General features: G+C 37.7%; 1 protein-coding gene across 5 annotated transcripts in view; it reads left to right on the top strand.

Moving 5' to 3' along the window:
• The window catches only part of TLR1 (toll like receptor 1), a 39,537-nt gene extending 24,854 nt beyond the window's left edge, over positions 1-14,683 (top strand). Inside the window, exons 1-4 of one of the 5 annotated variants that reach the window (XM_032400191.1) lie at positions 6,328-6,354; positions 6,918-7,013; positions 9,447-9,544; positions 11,728-14,683. In XM_032400191.1, the coding sequence (XP_032256082.1) occupies positions 11,795-14,179 (2,385 nt within the window). In that variant the 5' untranslated portion in view covers positions 6,328-6,354; positions 6,918-7,013; positions 9,447-9,544; positions 11,728-11,794 and the 3' untranslated portion in view covers positions 14,180-14,683. Of the gene's footprint in view, positions 1-892; positions 1,548-6,133; positions 6,355-6,917; positions 7,014-9,446; positions 9,545-11,727 lie in introns of those variants that run through there. The other 4 variants (XM_032400193.1, XM_032400194.1, XM_032400192.1 and 1 more) reach the window with 4 other exon arrangements.
• Positions 14,684-21,286: the final 6,603 nt, after the last annotated feature.

Genomic DNA, 21,286 nt, shown 5'->3' with positions numbered 1-21,286 from the left:
AAAAAGACAAGGTTTCCTTGGATTGCTGGTCTGCTCTTGATAAGAAAATATAAATAGGGCACCTGGGTGGCTTAGTCGGTTAGGTGTGTACCTTTGGCTCAGGTCACGATCTCAAGGTCCTACAACTGAGTCCCACATCGGGCCCTCTGCTCCTCTCCTTCTGTGCTCCCTGCTCCCCTCTCTCCCAAATAAATAAATAAATAAATCTTTAAAAAATAAGCTAAAAAAAAGAAAATGTAAATAAAGTTTTTTTCTCTTTTGTCTGCCTGGAAAACCAAAACTTTTATGCTTTGTCTTTATCAGGTCTTTGATTACTTAAGATGGTTAAAACTTCTCAATATTAATGGAGCTAAGTTTTGCTAACAACTATATAACTCTACATATTTGGAAACTTTTATTGCCACCTTAGTGAAATAAATAAGTTTCAAGTTTTGTAATGATCTGTAATCCTATTTAGGCATGTGCTTTATAACTTTCTGAGGCTTTAAACAAACTTCCCCACGATTTGAATTGTAAGTGAAGACTTTTTGACTAATTAGGCCTTTTTATTTGGTATGTTAAATTACTTCAGAAGCACTGTTAAATAAATAATGATAACCTTAGGTTATATTGTTTGGGTAAATGCTATAGCTATCCTAGAAATTGTATGAAATTCCTGAAGTTTTAAATATGTTTTGGCATAAGGCCATTACTTGATATTCTGATTATTGAAGTGTTATGTGTCATAGAAATAACTGGATTTCCTTATCAGCTATATTATAATGAACTATCCTATCAGATCTTTCACCATGTCCATTTTTGAGCCTTTGTCATTTATTGTCCTTATTCTCTTTCAAAATGTGTTTCACCTTCAAGGAGATTCATAAAAAGGACTTTTGACAAATATAGGTTTTTGACATCTTTAAAATCATAAAACTAAAATGAGTAAGAATTTCCAAAACTAACTTAAAAAAAGCTGTATTCAGACTGAGCAAGAATTAGTAACATGGGACTAAATAAATTGAGGAAGATGATTATAGTTTTTGTGACTCTCCTTTGAAACGTTGGTTCGTTAATGTTTGCTCTTCTAGATTAAGGAAACTTTCTCTAAGATATCCATGATATACAGAAATATGATTAAAATATTCCTTTGTGAACAGATTGAAGCATTTAACTTTTCTCTTTACCTGAACCATGAAATGCAAAACTCTCAGTGAGTGTTCTTTCTTTCATGACAATTATAATTATTTGCGAAAGTTCAATAAAAACTGTTCTCTTTATAACAGGACACCATTGGATACATTGGTTATTTTACTGAGGCTTTGACTGGAATGTCATATTTGAGAGACAGTGCGTAGATCAGATATGGCCATACAGCTTTAAGGAAGAAAGACTGACTGTATGAAGCATGAAGACAATAGAGCCCCTTAGACGCGTTGGCTTGCCACCTTGCTTACAGGGTTCCCGGCAGCCTTACTAAGTGAGTAAAGAATGTCACTTCCTGGCAGGTGCCGAAACTTCAGGATATTTGGGGGACCTCAAGAAGAGGAATTCACCCAAGTCTACAGGTATTGCAGACATGTCTGATGTAAGGGGAACAAAGGCAAAAGAAATACAGATAAAATTACATTTCCTTACAACTTGCAGCCCGTTGATAAATACCTGAGACAGGCAGAGTATGACATTCCTCAAGGAACTCACAACTGCCTTAATGTGAATGCTTTGCTAGAGGCAAAATGCAAGCTTAGCTTGACAATAGCCAGATCTCCAGGTTCCTAGTAAGTATTCTTTAACATATGAAAAGCCTTTTGGAAACTTCCTCTGTCTTTACGCCCCAGTTTAAAAGTATATAATCAATCCTTTCTCACAATCCCAATGCAGTTCTTCCTGCCCACAGTGTCCTGTCCCAAAAACATCTCAAGATTGCTTTCTTGACCATTTGCTCCTGGCCCACATCACATCAGTAGATAGATATTTACTGACATGAAAAGATATTTATGATATATTATAAATTAAGTAAAACAGGTAATAAAACAGCATACATAGTCTAAAGCCATTTGAGTATGTGTGTGTGTGTAAAGTGGTACAAACTTTCTGAACAACAGTTTAACAGCCATCAAGACTGCTAAATCATGTTCATTTACATAAAAAAAGTCTGCATGTTGCTACAAAAATGATACTGGTGTATCTCTATATGGTGAGATTATTGTTGATTTAATTTTTTTCTTTTCATTGATTTATATTTTCTGATTTCTTTTCATTAAACATTTATTACTTGGATAATAAAAAAATTAAAATAACTACAAAAGTATAGTTGAGAAGAACACATACACGTGTATTTGTTTGACCTTGTTACAGAGAAGAATTTTTTAAACCTAAAAGCAATGTAGCAGTGGTCTGCTGGAGTTTGTATACATTGTGAGAGCCAACTGTTAAATATTCAGAAATTTTGCAAGCAAGTCAGTTGGCAGCTAGAAGTCAACTACTGTGGAAATGTTTACAGGGCAGATATTGGCAAGTGCTACAAATCAGGCTTTTTGGGGGGGGTGGTGAGTAACTTGGTTTACTAGACACAACTGAATGATAGTGATAGCAAAGAAAAAGTCAACTCACTTGTTTATATAAAAATATGTACTTATTGATTCAAAAAATAATGAAATGAGAAGTAAATAATGGGGGAAGACGTTTGCAAAAAGTTTGACAGAGAGTTAGTGTCAGTAACATAAAAGAGAATGTATAATTAAAAAGAACCTGATAGAGAAATGGGCAAATGATGTGAATAGGTAATTCACTAAAAGATACAAATTGGCAATAAACATGAAACACCATCTGAGACACTTATAATAAAAGAAAATAAAAATGAAACAATAACAAGATATCCTCTTCATGTATGAAATTGTCTCCAAAATGCTACTTTTGTGGAGAATGTGGAGAGTATTCTGACATCCTTGGGGGCAGGCAAATCGGCACAAACTTAACAGAGAGCACCTTGGCAGTTTTGCGTCAAGAACATAAAGTTGTCCGTGCCCTTTAACCTATTCATTCCTTTCAAAAGTTCACCCTCAGACAACAGTAAAAAATTCCAACCAAGTTTTTGTACAAAGGTGCTTGTTGACATTTTATGAAACTGAAAGAGGGAACCTCTCATCAGGTAAATAGCTGGAGACAAGGCTGGCCTTGGCCTATAATTTACTCAGGTGGCAGTTTCAAAACTTTGGCTGGAAAACTTTAAGTAATTAAGGAAGAATTAATTTTAAGGCAAATGTCCAAGTGATGCCATTTTTATTCCCAGCCAGCTTGATGAGGCACAATTTGAGCTCTAGGGTCAGGTGGGTAGGAAGAATGGTGGTGTGGGAAAAATAGGGAGGGCAGGAAGGAAGCAGAGGCACAGTCCCCAAAGTAGGGCACTGTGGTCATAGCATTGTCCTCTTCCTTATTGATTAAGAAACCATATTCTCTACCCCTTCCTGATAAAAGCACTAAACAAACAAGGACTAGATGGAAACTTCTTCAACCTGGTAAAAATCATCAATGAAACATTCACAGCTAACATCATCCTTAATGATGAAATACTCAAAACTTTCCCCCTAACATCAGGAACAAGATGAGGATGTCTGGTCTCACCACTTCTATTCAACATTGTCCTAGAAATGCTAGCCATGACAATTAGGCAAGAACATATTATAAAAGGCATCCATATTGGGAAGAAAGATGGTATTTTGCAGATAACATGATCTTGTTTGTAGAAAATATTTAGGAAACCACTAAAAAACTAATTAGAACTAATAAACAGTTTCCGCAAGGTTGCAGAGAAGACATACAAAAGGCCAATCTGCACATGAAAAGGTGCTCCACATCGTAAGGCATCAGGGAAATGCAAAATAAAACCATAATCAGATACCACTTCATTCCCACTAAGAAGGCTATAATAAAAGTCAGATAATAACAAGTGTTAGCAAGGATGTGGGGAATTTAGAAGACTTACACACTGCTGGTGGGAATGTAAAATGGTGCAGCTGCTTTGGAAACAGCCCAGAACTTTCCAAAAGGCTAAACATAGTTACCATATGATGCAGCAATTCCACCCCTAGGTATATACCCAAGAGAAAATATGTCTATAGAAAAACCTGTACACAATGTTCACATTATTCATAAAAGCTGTTAAGTGCAAGCAACCCAATCATCCATCGACTGACAAATAATTAAGAAAATGTGGGATATCCATACAATAGAAAATTATTTAATAATAAAAAAAATGAAACACTGATACTAGCCTAACATGGATAAATCTTGAAAACATCAAGCTAAGTGAAAGAAACCAATTACAAAGAAACACATATAGATTCCATTTACATGAAATGTCCAGAATAGGCAAATCTATAGGGATTAGTACAATGTATCATGATTTTCTAAGGCTGGGGCATATGTAGGAGTGAAGAGTGACAGTGAAGAGGTGTCGTGTATCTCTTTAGGGTGATGAAGTCTTCTAAATTGATTGTGATAATGGTCGCACAATTCTACAAATTACTTAAAGCCATTGAATTATATACTTTAAATGGGTGAACTTTTTTTATGGTATGTGAATTATATCTCAATAAAGCTTTTGTTTAAAAAAGAAGAAAACAACTACAGGTCAAATCTAAAAGGAAATCCAAAAGGAAATGCCTGGGTATGGGGTAGGCAGAAACTGCTATTGAGAGTAGGTGAGGAGAGCCTAGAGTCTAAGATAAGAAAGCTCTACTTGGAGTTCGTTTTCTGGGCTGCTATTAACTAGACTTGGGCTTGTCCTCATTTGCATGGCTGTGATGACTGCATCTAGACCTGGGCTCTCCCCTAGGGTAGCCACCAGTCCAGTGTGACCATTGAGCAACTGAAATGCAGGTAGTCCAAATGAGATATGCTGTAGGTATAAGACACACACTGGATTTTTAAGACTTAGAATAAAGCACATATAAAAGATCTCATTAGTAATGTTTTATATTGATTGCACATTGAAGTAATATTTTGGACCTATTAGGTTAAATAAAATATTTAAAATTTTACAAGGAAGCCATATTCTCTGAGAATTAAAGTTTTTTTAAGGACATGTGGATCCGTGCATGATTACAAGTAGACATGATTACAAGTTCATCCAATGACAAGAGGGAGGAAAATAAGAGGCAGGTGGGCAACTCAGAGTGGTGGGGAGGAGTTTGAAGGGAAGCACAGGACTGTAGAATGCTCAAGTGCCCCCTCTCTGAACCTGGTTCACAGTCAAGTACCTTTGAGAGCCAGAAGCTGAATTGTTAGTCAAAGACGACCCTCATTTCCTGTTAGGGGTCTGCGGGAAGAAATGGTTGACATGGAGGAGAAGGAGGTTCATTCTTTCAGTTTCAGAAATATATTTATAGACACATTTCCCCTACTGAATCGTGACGGGGTAGGCAGAAACACAGAGAGAGTGACAGAGAGAGAGAAGTTGGCCTTGCTCACTGTGGAAGAAAAAGCTGATTACAGCAAAAAACTGTATCCAGTCTATGACCGCACATCATGGAGTCCTAGGTTGGGGACATGTTCTGAGGCACACAGTGGACATTTCTTAGCCTTGTCTACCCATCTGTTATTGTTGCTTTTTGTTATTTTAAAAGAGTGGAGCTGTCAGGATGGATTCCTTGAGTGTGCAGGTAACTAACCCGAAGGAGATGTCTTAGACCTTATTGGACAAAAGAGATTATTAGATAGCATGTTTTTCACGTGGAGTTTTGAAAAATCACTTTTTGAAGAAAGTTTGAAAATATCAGTGGAAAAAATCTGAGCACAGATTTTCTCTGAAAACCAATTTGTCAAAGAAAAAGACATGATTGTCATCCATTCTATATCAGCACATGAATGATCTTCCCTCTTTATGAGTTTGAGCAGCACTTTGATCTTGAACCCTTCCTCTTTCCTCTCTCAGTCACTTTTAATAATGGACTGATCAAGAGGCAAGATGAAAAGCAAAGCACCTGATGTACACCCGGACTTGTACTCCGTCAATCAGCACAACTGCAACCATATGCATTTTGAATTCAGTCAATAATCATTTGTGGTTATTAACACTACCTCCTTCACTTCGTTAGTAGACAAGAGTGAGCTGACTATAGGGAAATAGAGAACCACAAAAATCCTATTTAAATACGGTCTATCAGTCAACCCGCCAGACCCTATTCTACATGTGAATAGAATAAAATAGGTTTATATGTACTATGTAATTTCAGTGGGATTCAGCAGATGGCATAAAAGAGCTTTTCTCTCCACCCCCTAACATTTAAATATAGTTACTAGTGAAATCAATGTTTGAGGAAGTACTTAAATTTCCTACAGACTGCCAACGTGACAGACGGGCAGGTTGTGTTGGTAAGCAACATTTTTTTTTTATTCTATAAAAGAAAATAATGGTTCAACTAGTTGTTGGACACAAAAATCTCAAAAGTCTCTATGATTAAGACATACTGTGGGTTTGGGGTGTTTTTCTAAATATGTTATTGCTCATATGTGCTTCCTGCGGTTTGAACTAGCATTTGTTCATCAGTTTCTCATCCTAACTCAGAGAAAGGGGTTTTTGTGTGTGTGTTTGTTTTTCTTTGTGTGTCATTTGTTTGTTTTTCTTTGGATGACACCTCATCTCATGCATGGCTTGCATTCAGAAACTGTATCTGAGTCGGGAGATGAATATTTGGATCGCAAACGTCTCACGGTTTTTTTACAGAGCTGCTAGCTGTTGGTCTCAGGTGGCACAGGTCTTCAACCCAGTGTTCCCAGTTCTCCCTTTGCAGTGAGAATGCTGAGGAAGATGGGGGTGTAGGTAAATTACTCCTGGAGGCAGGGCTGCTGAACAACCTCTCTGTTTTTATGGGCAGGTTGATTTTAATTTTTCCTCTGGGCTCTTCCCACTAAATATTCTTTTCCGTTTTCTCAAGCCATTGAAACTATTCTGGATGCTACTAGTCAGGTGTAACTGCAGATTTTGGAAAATGTTTCCCAGGCTACACCCGATTTGATCAAAAGAATTGAAAGTAAGTACATCTTTACAATAAAAAGCAAAAGTTTACAAAACCACATAGGAAATAATGCCAAAATGCTCTTGAACTGGTTCTGACCCTTTCAACCTAAAAGCTAGTTGGCCTTGTGTAGAGAAGACTCGCAATTACTATTTGTGGTACTGAACTTAATAGGCCAGGTTGATTGTATGGATTTTACTCATGAAGTCAAGTCAAAGTCCTGATTTTATTACACCAAAGTCTCTAAAGACAACTCAAATGTATTGATGTATTGTATCATATAAAGTGAAGCCAAATCTATCATAATCATTAAAATTGACATAAACATAGCTAGAGATACTTCTATGCTTTTGAATAAATCTTCCTTTTACTAATCAAGTTAGCAAATAATTATTTTATTTGGTAGTAAAATAGTTTGGAGATTCAGTGCTGGCCATCAGGACGTCGATTAAAAAAAAATTGATTTTTGCTGAGTTAGCAAGTTTTATATATGAAATTTAAAGATCCCGTAAGTACCCAAAAGTCAATTCCTCATGTGTACAATACTTTGACTTCTTAATCACAGAAATAAAAGTGGTTTCATAAACTGAGTACTTTAAGTTGATGAGTATAAAGGGAAGGACAAAATGGAGGCTGGGAAAATAGAGGATATTTAAGTCCATTAATTTAGCTAGATATAAAACTGAAGCCATGCTTTCAGTAAATGCTCGAGATAGGCAGTTTTTTAAGAAAACAAGGACAACTTTTTTCATCTTGTTTGTGGTGGGTTCACTGTGTGCTAAGCACTCATGTCCATGCATGGGGCCCTGTCTCTGTTCCTTGTCTCTCTTGTCACTCTCCTGAACCATGCCTGATTATGCTGATCACTGCTTACCTTCAACCCTGGAGTTGGCCAGAAGTTAGAAAGATCCCCAGATTTGGATTCAGGCTAAGGAATAAGACAAGAAATCCCACTTGAACCTAAATCCAAGCCACTTTTACTTTGACCTAGCTTTTCCTAGCTGGTTCTGTTTTGAGAGATTAGGCACCGGCCCAGACAGTAATTGGGTATAATTTTGATTCTTACTTAAGTATTTTTACTTATATGAGTAGCTCTTTCAGGAAGCTGGAGAGAAAAAAATTGGGAAATTTCTGGGTCTTTCAGCCAAATATAACCAATGCCATTAAAATGCCACCTTTACTTTTTTTTAACTTAGACATTAAGTATAGTTGACATACAATGTTATATTAATTTCAGGTGTACAACCTAGTGATTCAGCAATTCTATACAATAAGCTGTGCTCACCATAAGTATAATTACCATCTGTCACCATAAAATGTTATTACAATATTATTGACTATAGTTCTAATGCTGTACTTTTCATCCCAGTGACTTATTTATTTTATAACCGGAAGCTGGTATCTCTCATTCCCCTTCAGCTATTTTGCCCACCCTCCCAACCCCGTTCCCTTTGGCAACCACCAGTTTATTCTCTGTATTTATGATTCTATTTCTGTTTTTTCTTTGTTTTGTTTTTTAGATTCACATATAAGTGAAATCATATGGTATTTGTTTTTCTCTGTTTGACTTATTTTACTTAGCATAATATCCTTTAGGTCCATCCATGTTGTTGTAAATGGCAAGATCTCATTCTTTTTAATGGCTGAGTAATATTCCATTGTGTGTGTGTGTGTGTGTGTGTGTGTGTGTGTGTGTGTGTGTGTATATATATATATAATTCTGTGTGTGTGTGTGTGTGTGTGTGTGTGTGTCTTCTTTATCCATTCATCTATCAACAGACACTTGGGTTGGTTCCATATCTTGGCTATTGTAAATAATGCTGAAATAAACATAGGACTGCATTTATCTTTTCAGAATAGCGTTTTCATTTTCTTTGGGTAAATACCCAGCAGTGGATTATTGGATCATATGGTATTTCTTTTTTTTTTTTTTTAAGGTTTTATTTATTTATTTGTGGGGGGAAGGAGAGAGAGAGAGAGAGGGAGGGAGAGAGAGAGGGAGAGAGGGAGAGCATGAGCAGGGGAAGGGGCAGAGGAACAAGCAGACTCCCTGCTGAGCATGGAGCCCATTGTGGGGCTCCTTCCCAGGACCCTGAGATTGTGACTTGAGCCAAAGGCAGACACTTAACCAACTGAGCCACCCAGGTGCCCCTGGATCATACGGTATTTCTACCTTTAATCCTTTGGGGAAATTCCATACTGTTTTCTACAGTAGCTGCACCAATGTACATTCCCACCAACAGTGCACAACAGTTCTCTTTTCTCCACATCCTTGCCAACACTTCTTATTTTTTGTCTTTTTTATATTTGCCATTCTGACATGTGCAAAGTGGTATCTCATTATGGTTTTGATTTGCATTTCATTGATGGTTAGTGGTGCTAAGCATCTTTTCAGCCACCTTTCCTTTTAACATGCATTTTAATGGCTGTGTTCCTTTCCTTGCACAGAGTTAACGTGAACGGTGACGAAAGGGGTATACTGGGCCCTCTCATATGTTTGAAGAAATCAAAATAACCAAGGCATCACTGGATACCTCTACAAAAGGGTAAGTCCAAACAGTGCTCCAAATACTAGATATGTTTGTACATGTACCTTGAGGAATTTTTATGACTTAGGGTATTTTCTGGGACTTTAATTATTTAGGTCCTTTTGTGCCCACTGAGAGATGTGAGGGGATATGTGAAGAGGAATTTGACTCTTTGCTGATATTGATGGCTTGCCTGTCTAATGCAGCCCCAAGAGATTGAATAAGTTCCCTAAAAGATCCATGTAGCTATGTAGCCCCAGCTGAAAGGGTCTGGGTGGGGCAGAATAGGGGGACGTGGATCACACTCTAGGGTTCATCCCAACACAACTCCCTCTGGTCTCCCGTGTCATTAGAATCTTGGTAACAAAATAGTGTCTGGGCTATAGTGGGTTGATAACTAGTGCAATAAGCATAACCTAGAATAATGCCTAGCACTTCATAGGGAATAAATACATATTTGATGAATGGATGAACAAAATTTTTCTGAAGAGGAGGAAACTACTCCTATCCTTGCAGCATTTCAGTGCTCACCATTCCCTCATGACTCTCAGGCTAGAATCCCAACTCCTTGCAATGATCTGCATCTTGTACAATCTTGGCTCTACTTCCTCTCATTCTCATTCACTCCATACTAACATTGACCACCTTACTATGCCTCTGATAAGCCAGCCTCAGTCCCATCTCAGGACTTTTGTACTTGCCTCTTTCTTTGTCAGAAATGCTTTCCCCCCAGATCTTCCCATAGATTACTCATTCACTCCATTCTGGTTTACACCACAATGGCAACTTCTCAGAAAAGTCCTCTCTGACCAATCAATCTAAAAAATCCACGAACCACTGTTACATACTTGGATTTACCATTATTCTTGATTCATTTACTCTGCTCAATTTTTCTTTTCTTTTCTTTTTTTTTTTTTTTTTGAGAGAGCACATGCAAGCTGGGGTGAGGGGAGGGCAGACGGAGAGGAGAGGGAGAGACTCTTAAGCAGGTTCCACGCTCAGCACAGAGCCCAAGATGGGGCTCAATCCCACAGCCTGAGCTAAAACCAAGAGTTGGGTGCTCAACTGACAGAGCCATCCAGGTGCCCCTCTGCTTAAATTTTCTATATAATATTTAATATTACATGAAATTACATTTAGTCATTTATTTTCCATCTCCCCACTAGATAATAAGCTCCTTGAGAATTAGGGCTTTATTTTGTTCACTGTTTTATCTCTAGTTTCTAAAACATGGCCAGTAGATTATCAATAAATAGTGGTTGAATAAATAAATGGATGAATAAATGGATTTTCTGAGAGACCTTTTATCATGATCTAATCACCTTTTGAATAAGACCAAAGTTAGGCATGAAACCATGTGTAGGTAATAGAAAGTAATGCAAGAAGAGTCCAAATTGAACCCCATGGGAAAGGAACTCTTAAGAAAGCCATGAGGTGGTGCATGTCAAAGGTAGAAAAATACACCAGCTGTGAATCCTAGCTTGAGTTCTATATGATCTCGGGAGGGTTGGGGTCAGTGGACTTTCCATAAATATGTAAAACCATCTGTATTAGTTTCCTGTGGCTGCTGTAACAAGTAACCATAAACTTGGTGGCTAAAAACAAAAGAAATTTATTCTCTCATGGGTCTGGAGACCAGAAGTCTAAAATCAAGGTGTTGGTAGCACTAAACTCTCCCTAAAATCTCTTCCAGCTTCCAGTACCTATCAGTATTCCTTGGTTTGTGGCTGTATCTGCTCCAGTCTCTGCCTCCTTCAAATGGCCTTCTCTGTGTCTCTGTTGTCTCCATCAAATAGCCTTCTGAGATATTTATGAGAACACTTGTCACTGGATTTAAAGACCACCTGGATAATCCAGGATGATCCCCTCATCTAAAGATCCTTAACCTAATTATCTCTACAAAGATCCTTTTTCCAAATTAGGTAATATTCACAGTTTTGGTGATTAGGACAGGGTTAGAAGGTGGATATATCTTTTGGGTGGAGCCACCATTCAACCCATTACACCTTCCATATTAAAAGTTGTTTGATTAGAGGTAGTATAATTATTTATCAATACATATATTTCCCTGGTTTCAGTTATGTGACTCCAAAGAACACAGCCTTCATTTTATGAGTCTCTAGGAAAAAATGTTTGTCAGCCATGCCTAGTTTAATACAGTCATTTAAAGTGTTTTGTTTTGTTTTGTTTTGTTTTTTAAGGATCTGTACCTGTATCGAGATGCTCTGAGGAATAGCAACAACGCTTAGGAATGTCTAGTGTTACAAAATGATGAAAACTAATTCTAGCATCTTCCATTTTGCCATAATCGTCATGTTAATATTTGAGATCAGAATCCAGTTGTCGGACGAAAGTGAATTTCTAGTTAACAGATCAAACACAGGTCTCTTTCATGTTCCCAAAGACCTATCCTTGAAAACAACAATCTTAGATATATCACAAAACTATATATCTGAGCTTCAGACTTCTGACATCCTATCACTATCAAAACTGAGGATTTTGATAGTTTCTCATAATAGAATTCAATACCTTGATATCAGTGTTTTCAAATTCAACCAGGAATTGGAATACTTGGATTTGTCCCACAATGAGTTGGGGAAGATTTCTTGCCATCCCACTGTGAACCTCAAGCACTTAGACCTCTCATTTAATGCATTTGATGATCTGCCTATATGCAAAGAGTTTGGTAACATGTCTCACCTGGAATTTCTGGGATTAAGTGCCACACAGTTACAAAAATCTAGCATGTTTCCAATTGCTCCTTTGCATATAAGTAAGGTGTTACTGGTCTTAGGAGACGCTTACGGGGAAAAAGAAGATGCTGAGAGCCTTCGAAACCTTAACACAGAAAGTCTACACATTGTTTTCCCCAGAAGAAAGGAATTCAGGTTTACTTTGGATGTATCAGTCAGCACAGCAGTGAGTCTGGAACTATCTAATATCAAATGTGTGCTAGATGATAATGGATGTTCTTATTTCCAAAATGTTCTGTCAAAACTTCAAAAGAATTCAAGGTTATCAACTCTCACCTTAAACAACATGGAAACAACTTGGAATTTTTTCATTACGATCCTCCAGTTGGTTTGGCATACAAGCATAGAGTATTTCTCAATTTCAAATGTAAAACTACAAGATTACCTTACCTTAAGATCTTTTGATTATTCCAACACTTCACTGAAGGCCTTATCGATACATCATGTTGTCAGTGATGTGTTCACTTTGCCACAAAGTTATATCTATAGACTCTTTTCAAATATGAACATCCACAATTTCACAGTGTCTGGTACACACATGATCCACATGGTTTGCCCATCCCAAATTAGCCCATTTCTGTATTTGGATTTTTCTAATAATCTCTTAACAGACATGGTTTTTAAAAATTGTGGAAACTTGGCTAAACTGGAGACACTTAATTTACAAATGAATCAATTAAAAGAACTTGCAAGTATAGTTAATATGACCAAGGAAATGAAGTCTCTACAACAATTGGATATTAGCCAGAATTCTCTAAGGTATGATGAAAATGAAGGAAATTGTGCTTGGACTAAAAGTTTATTAAGTTTAAATATGTCTTCAAATTTACTTACTGACTCTGTTTTCAGATGTTTACCTCCCAAGGTCAAGGTACTTGATCTTCACAATAACAGAATAAGGAGCATTCCTAAACCAATCATGAAACTAGAAGCTTTACAAGAACTCAATGTTGCTTCCAATTCTTTAGACCACCTTCCTGACTGTGATACTTTTAGCAGCCTTTCTAAACTGATTATTGACTCTAATTCAATTTCCAACCCGTCAGCTGATTTCTTCCAGAGCTGCCAGAAGATTAGGTCCATAAGAGCAGGGAACAATCCATTCCAATGTACATGTGAGCTAAGAGAATTTGTCCAAAGTCTAGGCCAAGTATCAAGTGAAGTGGTAGAGGGTTGGCCTGATTCTTATAAGTGTGGCTATCCAGAAAACTATAAGGGAACCCCACTGAAGGACTTTCACGTGTCTCAGTTATCTTGCAACACAACTCTGCTGCTTGTTACCATTGGGATCACTGTGCTGGTGTTGACTCTTACTGTGACTGCTCTCTGTATCTACTTTGATCTGCCCTGGTATCTCAGGATGGTGTGTCAGTGGACCCAGACCCGGCGCAGGGCAAGGAACACACCCTTAGAAGAACTCCAAAGAACCCTCCAGTTCCATGCTTTTATTTCATATAGTGGGCATGATTCTGCCTGGGTGAAGAATGAATTACTACCAAACCTAGAAAAAGAAGATATAAGGATTTGTCTCCATGAGAGAAACTTTGTTCCTGGCAAGAGCATTGTGGAAAATATCATAAACTGCATTGAGAGAAGTTACAAGTCCATCTTTGTTTTGTCTCCCAACTTTGTCCAGAGTGAGTGGTGCCATTATGAACTCTACTTTGCCCACCACAATCTCTTTCATGAAGGTTTTGATAACTTAATCTTGATCTTACTGGAACCTATTCCACAGTATTCTATTCCTAGCAGCTATCACAAGCTCAAAAATCTCATGGCACAAAGGACTTACTTGGAATGGCCCAAGGAGAAGAGCAAACATGGACTTTTTTGGGCTAACCTAAGAGCATCTATTAGGATTAAATTGATGGAGCAAGCAAAAAAAAGAGATCACACATAGATCTAAAACAATTCCCTTGCTGCTTTTGGAAAACTGTTGCTGCTTTTGGAGGTTCCAACAGTGATTATTTTGCATCAACACAAATCTAAATGCCATTTTGAATATATGATGTAGATAAAAATGTGTACTTTCAGGCTCTCCAGTTCACCATTTATATATGGTAATAAAAATTAATACAATGATATAATTTTTATTTAAGTAGTTAATTTCTAACCCATGAGGAATTAATCTTTTTCTTTTCTAGGACTGAATTCATTGAATTCATCATGTAATCAAGACAAGTACCTATTTAAATAACTTTAGTTTCTATAGCAGATATCTGTAGCTATTGGTGCCCTTCTTGTTTTTACTCAGCATTTGTCCTTGCATGTTGAAGGCCACTTATTGCTAATGCTGCACTCTTTGCCTGGAGGGTTTTCTCCTGGCCATAAGAACCTACTTGGCTTACACAAAGGGCAATTTAGTAGTGCTGGAGACTTTTTTTAAAGATTTATTTATTTGAGAGAGAGAGAGAGAGAGCACAAGTGGGAGGGGCAGAGGGAGAGAGAGAGAAATTCAGGCAGACTCTATGCTGCCCATGGAGCCCAACATGGGGCTCGATCTCAGGACCCTGAGATCAACCTGAGCTGAAACCAAGAGTCAGACTCTTAACCAACTGCGCCACCAGGCGCCCCAAGAAGTGCTGGAGATTTTTCTTGGAAGGAGCTCTCAATGAATATCAGGAAGAGAATTGTTGGATAAATGCCCCAAATTTCTCACCCATTTTGGGGATAAATCTGGGGTGTGCTTTACACTATCCCTGAGTTCCCCAGTAGAATGGAATTCTAATTCTCCATGGTGGAAACAGCTTGATAAATGTATTTTTCATTGGCTTCCTTTCTATACTTATCTCATATCCTCATTCCTGTAAGGGTGTTTCCTGGGATCACCTTTGAAATAAACTACTTATAGTTGAATAGTTGTCTCACGGTCTGCACCTGGGGGAACCTAAACCAAGAGTTCTTGAATTATATCTCAGGCCAAATGGAAATTCTGAGTCTGGTTTTCTGTGGCTGGAGATCTTTCTGAGATTCTAGTTGCCTGACACCTAGCATGCACAAGAGACTTTGCTCTTTTGATCGGAAGGAGGAATATAGTCCATGTGTACTGTTTTTATGCATAGCATCCTTGTCTTTGGGAACTATTACACATGATCAGGGCATGAGCAGGGCATGAGCAGATTGGAACATTGCAAGGAATGGGCTATATTAGATATATTTTCCTAGCATCATTTTATCAGATTTTTTTTATACTCATCAATCACTCTCCCGGTCTATTCTTTTAGTCTAGCTGCCAGCTCTGGGAAGATATAATCAGATAACATCTTGTCATAGCTGCACCACGTATCTCTCACTTTATGCCCTGGGCTTCAATGATACCCCTGCACGTGATGTTCATAGAAGCCTGTTCAGCCATTCTGGTATATGCAGAAACCTGGAAGTGCCAGAGACATCCCCTAAGGAGATCCTTGACCACTTAAGGGAAGGGAGCCATTAGATAAATACTGCTTTCTTTTATTCTTGGGTTAACAAATGAGTTATGTTCTACACCATTCCTCAATGAGTCCCCAGTAGGACTGAGATTTACTCACTCTGAGATTGGCTTTTATCTTCTTCCTTGCCTCATTCTTCCCAGTTCCCTTACTCTTGATCCCTGACATTACTTCGCCGAATGACCTGTACACAAAGCTCTTGTCTCAGTCTCCACTTTTGGAAGAAGAAACCCAAATGAGACATGTACTAGTTGCTTCTTGCCCTAAGAAACTTAAAGTCAGTCAGAGGCTATTACATGAATCCAGATAACTAAAATAAAAATCAATGAAACAAAAAATATGCAATGGAAGTTCAGAAATATTTAGATTGAATAGAAAAAAGTCTTAGAAGTGGTGGTTTTTCTGTTGGGCACTGAAGGAAGATTTTAACTTTGGATTTTTCAATGTGTGATGATGAGGAATGGCAAGACCATTCTAAATAGAGAGATGAAGAGAACAAAGACAAGAATATCCAGGCCTATTTTGGTGTCCCAAATTGGTGTCCCAATTTGACTGAGCCATGTAGTTTATGAAAAATGACAGTGAGATAAAAGCAGGAAAAGTTAGATTAAGATCATATTGTCAAAGATCTTGAAAAGTTAAGCTATAGAGTTAGAATTTAGGGATACAGAAAAATCATCATTTAAACTTTATGACACATTATAGTGGAAGGGAAATTAAAACAATGAAATATATGCTTAAAAATATATAAAAGTCCTTGTTCTGGGACACCTGAGTAGTTCAGTCAGTTGAGCATCTGACTCTTGATTTCAGCTCAGGTCATGATCTCAGGGTCCTGAAGTTGAGCCCTGCATCAGGCTTCAGGTGGAATCTGCTTGAAATTCTTTCTCCCTCTCCCTCTGTCCACCCCTCCTGCTCATGCTCTAAATAAATAAATAAAATCTTTTTTTTTTTTTTTCAAGCTCTTGTTCCGTAATGGAAGTTGCAATAGTTGTTAGGACTGGATTTTCCTGTTTTCTCTATGATGATCGCACTTCCTATACTGAACTTCAAGATTTCATAATCAAGCTTCAATGCTCAGCACTAGTTGTGTATTACTTTGCTAGGGCTAATGTAAAAAAGTGCTACAACCTGAGTGGCCTAACCAACAGAAATGTATTGGCTCACAGTTCTGGAGGCTTGAAGTTCAATATTAAGGTGTTAGCAGGGTTGGTGCCTTTTGAGGGGTGGGAAAGAAGGATCTGTTCTAGGCCCCTTATCCTTGGCTTATAGATGACCATCTTTAAGAGGGAATACATCTGACCCTTCCTTCTTGAGAGTAAATGGAACTCATAACATACCAAAAACTCTCCAAAATCCTCTTCTAATCTTTAACTCCTCTCAGACTCTCCAACCCCATTTATTGGCTAGAAGTCAGCAAAGGGTTGCAAAACCAGTTATCTAGTCTCACACTTGACTCCAGAGACCTTAACCAAATTGAGATTAAAATAGTCCCATTTAAAAAAAAAAAAAGGTCCCATTTTTATCAGCCTATTATACTAATAAGACTGCAGTGAAATGGACATTTTATAGAGTGATAATAGGAGGGCAAAGTAGTTTGGCAATATATATATATAAAGGGCTTTGGAATAACCATGTTCTTTGACCTATAATTCTACTTTAGAAATCTAGCCTAAGAAAATAAGTTGAAATGTGGACAAATATTTCTTACAAGTATGTTAATTGCAGAGTCATTGTTAACAGTGAAAAATTTGAAACATTATAAACTTCCAACAATGGAGGAATGTGCTGTGTTTGTTTAATAACATTTTATAATCATTAAGAGTAGTGTATTGGGTTAAGATGATAAATTTTGTTATGTGTTTTTTACCACAATCTAAAAAAATAATGTATAGGAAGTCTTTTTTATTAACATAAGAGAATGCTTATATTACAATATAAATGAAAAACATAGGATACAAAAGTATATGTACAGAATGGTTTCATATGTTAAAAATATGCAGAATAAAAGGTCTAGGTGAAAATATACAAAAACATCATCACTGCTTGCTTGTGGTTGGTGCTGGCTTTTGCTTTTATACTTTTCTGTACTTGAAAAATTTACAACCAACAAAAGGAAATGATAACAAAACTAAGTCTTTATTCACAGTGCACCTCTCCAGGAATAAAGGAGATTACTGGCGTCATTCTCCCCTGCCACCCCCCCAGCATAAACACAGAGCCACCTGAGGGAAGCAGCTCAGAAAGGACACTGGCTGCCTAACTTGCTTACAACAAGCCCCATCCCTCTGTGCTCTGGTGGGACTGCCCTTCTTAGTCCCAGTGCAGTGGTCCCCTCCCTGGAAAACCAGCACAAACCCCTGCTCACACCATATCTCCTTACCAGAGAGTTCTGTACAGGTCTCAAGGAGACCATAGCATTTCACAAGGAGATCAGAGCACATCTAGTTAAAAGTTGCCACGTTCAGGCCAAGGACCAAACACTGCCCACAGCAGGCAAGGAGGGCCTCAGCAGACAACTGGCCTGAAAGACAGAGCAACCAAAACACAATAGCAGGGCACATGCAGCACACACCAGAGACACTCCCTGAAGCACCAGGCCCTGGGCACTACATGGCCTCTTCTTTATATTCAGAAGCAAGAGACATAACTGGCTTTTAAAACACACAGAAGAAGGCAGAGACTTAGACAAAATGCCAAGACAGGGGAATTTTTCCCGAATAAAAACAAGATAAGGCCATGGCCAGAGATCTAAGTGAAACAGATATAAGTAACATGCCTGATGGAGAATTTAAAGCAATAATCATAAGGATACTCACTGGGCTTGAAAAAAGAATAGAAGACATCAGTGAGACCCTTACCACAGAGATAAAAGAGTTAAAAAGGAATCAATCAGAAATGAAGAGTGCAATAAGCGAGATTGGAAACAGACTTGATGCAATAAACAGCAGGCTGGAGGAAACAGAGGAACGAATTAGTGGCCCAGAAGACAAAATATTGGAAAATAATGAAGCTGAACAAAAGAGAGAAAGAATTGTGCAACATGAGAATAGACTTAGAGAACTCAGTGACTCCATCAAATGTAATAATATTCATATTACAGGAGTCCCAGAAGAAAAATAGAAAAGAAGGAAGAAAATTTATTTGAGGAAATAATAGCTGAAAACTTCCCTAATCTGGGGAAGGAAACAGACATCCAGATCCAGGAGGCACAGAGAACTCCCATCAAAATCAATAAAAGCAGGCCAACACCAAGACATATTGTAATTAAATTTGCAAAGTATGGTGATAAACAATTTTAAAAGCAGCAAGACAAAAGAAGTCCATAAATTCTGAGGGAAAACCTATAAGGCTAGCTGGAGATTTCTCAACAGAAACTTGGCAAGCTAGAAGGGGAGGGCCATGATATATTCAATGTGCCAAATGGGAAAAACCTGCAGCCAAGAATACTCTATCCGGCAAAGCTATCATTAGGGGTAGAAGGAGAGATAAAGAGTTTCCCAAACAAAAACTAAAGGAGTTTGTGACCACTATACCAGCCCTGCAAGAAATATTAAAGGGGACTTTGAGGCAAAGGAAAGACCAAAAGTGACAAAGACAAGAAAGGATCAGAGAAAATCTCCAGAAACAACCACAAAACAAGCAATAAAATGGCAATAAATACATATCAATAATTACTTTGAATGTTAATGGACTAAATTCTCCAGTCAAAAGACATAAGGGTCAGAATGGATAAAAAAAAAAAAGACCCATCTATATGCTGCCTACAAGAGACTCATTTTATTTTTTTTAAATTTTTTTTAGATTTTATTTATTTATTTGAGAGAGAGAGAGAGTGCATGAGAGGGGGTAGGGTCAGAGGGAGAAGCAGATTCCCCACTGAGCAGGGAGCCCGATGTGGGACTCAATCCTGGGACTCCAGGATCATGACCTGAGCCGAACGCAGTCACTTAACCAACTGAGCCACCCAGGTGACCCAAGAGACTCATTTTAGACCTAAGGACACCTACAGATTGAAAGTGAGGGGATGGAGAAACATGTATCACTTGGATGGATGTCAAAAGGAAGCTAGAGTAGCAATACTTATATTGGACAAATTAGACTTTAAAACAAAGACTGTAATAAGAGACAAAGAAGGACATTATATAATCATAAAGGGGACAATCCAATAAGAAGATATAGCAATCGTAGATATTTATGCACCCAACATGGGAGCACCCGAATATATAAAACAATAACAAACATAAAGGAACTGATAATAACACAATAATTGTAGGGAATTTTAACACCCCACTTACATCAATGGGCAGATCATCTAAGCAGAAAATCAACAAGGAAACAATGGCTTTGAACAACACACTGGACCAGATGGACCTAACAGATATATGCAGAACATTCCATCCTAAAACAGCAGAATACACATTCTTTCAAGTGCACATGGAACATTCGCCAGAATAGATCACATATTAGGCCCCAAAACAGGTCTCAACAAATACAAGAGGATTGAAGTCATACTATGCATCTTTTCTGACCATAGTACTATGAAACTAGAAGTCAACCAAAAGAAAAAAATCTGGAAAGACCACAAATACGTGTAGGTTAAACAACATGCTACTAAACAATGAATAGGTCAACCAGGAAACCAAAGAAGAAATTAAAAGATACATGGAAACAAATGAAAATGAAAACACAATGGTCTAAAACCTTCGGGGTGCAGCAAAAGCGGTCCTACAAGGGAAGTATATAGCAATACAGGCCTACCTCAAGAAGCAAGAAAAATCTGAAATAAACAACCTAACTTTATACCTAAAGCAGCTAGAAAAAGAACAACAAATGAAACCTACAGCTAGTAGAAGGAAGGAAATAATAAGCATTAGAGCAGAAATAAATGATATGGAAACTAAAAAAACAATAGAACAGATCAATGAAACCAGGAGCTGGTTCTTTGAAAAAAAAACAAAATCAACAAAATTGATAAACCTTTAGCCAGACTTATCAAAAAGAGAAGAAAAAGGACCCAAATAAGTAAAATCACAAATGAGAGGAGAGAAATAACAATCAACATCACAGAAATGCAAACAATGTGGAGATAGGGGAACTTTTTTGCACTGTTGGTAGGAATGCAAACTGGTGCAACCACTCCTGAAAACAATATGGAGGTTCCTCAAAAAGTAGAACTACTCTACGATCCAGTAATTGCACTACTGGGTATTTACCCAAAGAATACAAAAATGCTAATTCAAAGGGATAAATGCACCCTGATGTTTATAGCAACATTATGGAAAGAGCCGTACTGTCCATCCACTGATGAATGGATAAAGAAGCAATATAGATATACAATGGAATATTACTCAGTCATAAAAACAAATGAAATCTTGCCATTTGTAACAACATGGACAGAGCTAGAGGGTATTGTGAAGCAAAATGAGCCAGTCAGAGAAATACAAATACAATATGATTTCACTCATATGTGAATTTAAGAAAGAAAACAAATGAACAGGGGGCGGAAAAAGAGAGAGGCAAGCCAAGAAACAGCCTCTTAACTATAGAAAACAAACTGAGGGTTACCAGGGGTG

Source organism: Phoca vitulina, unplaced genomic scaffold (genome assembly GCF_004348235.1).
Source record: "Phoca vitulina isolate PV1807 unplaced genomic scaffold, GSC_HSeal_1.0 scaffold3, whole genome shotgun sequence".
Taxonomy (NCBI): Eukaryota; Metazoa; Chordata; class Mammalia; order Carnivora; family Phocidae; genus Phoca; species Phoca vitulina.
The sequence above is the reverse complement of the archived record's forward strand: the minus strand, read 5'-3'. Positions and strand labels throughout refer to the sequence as shown.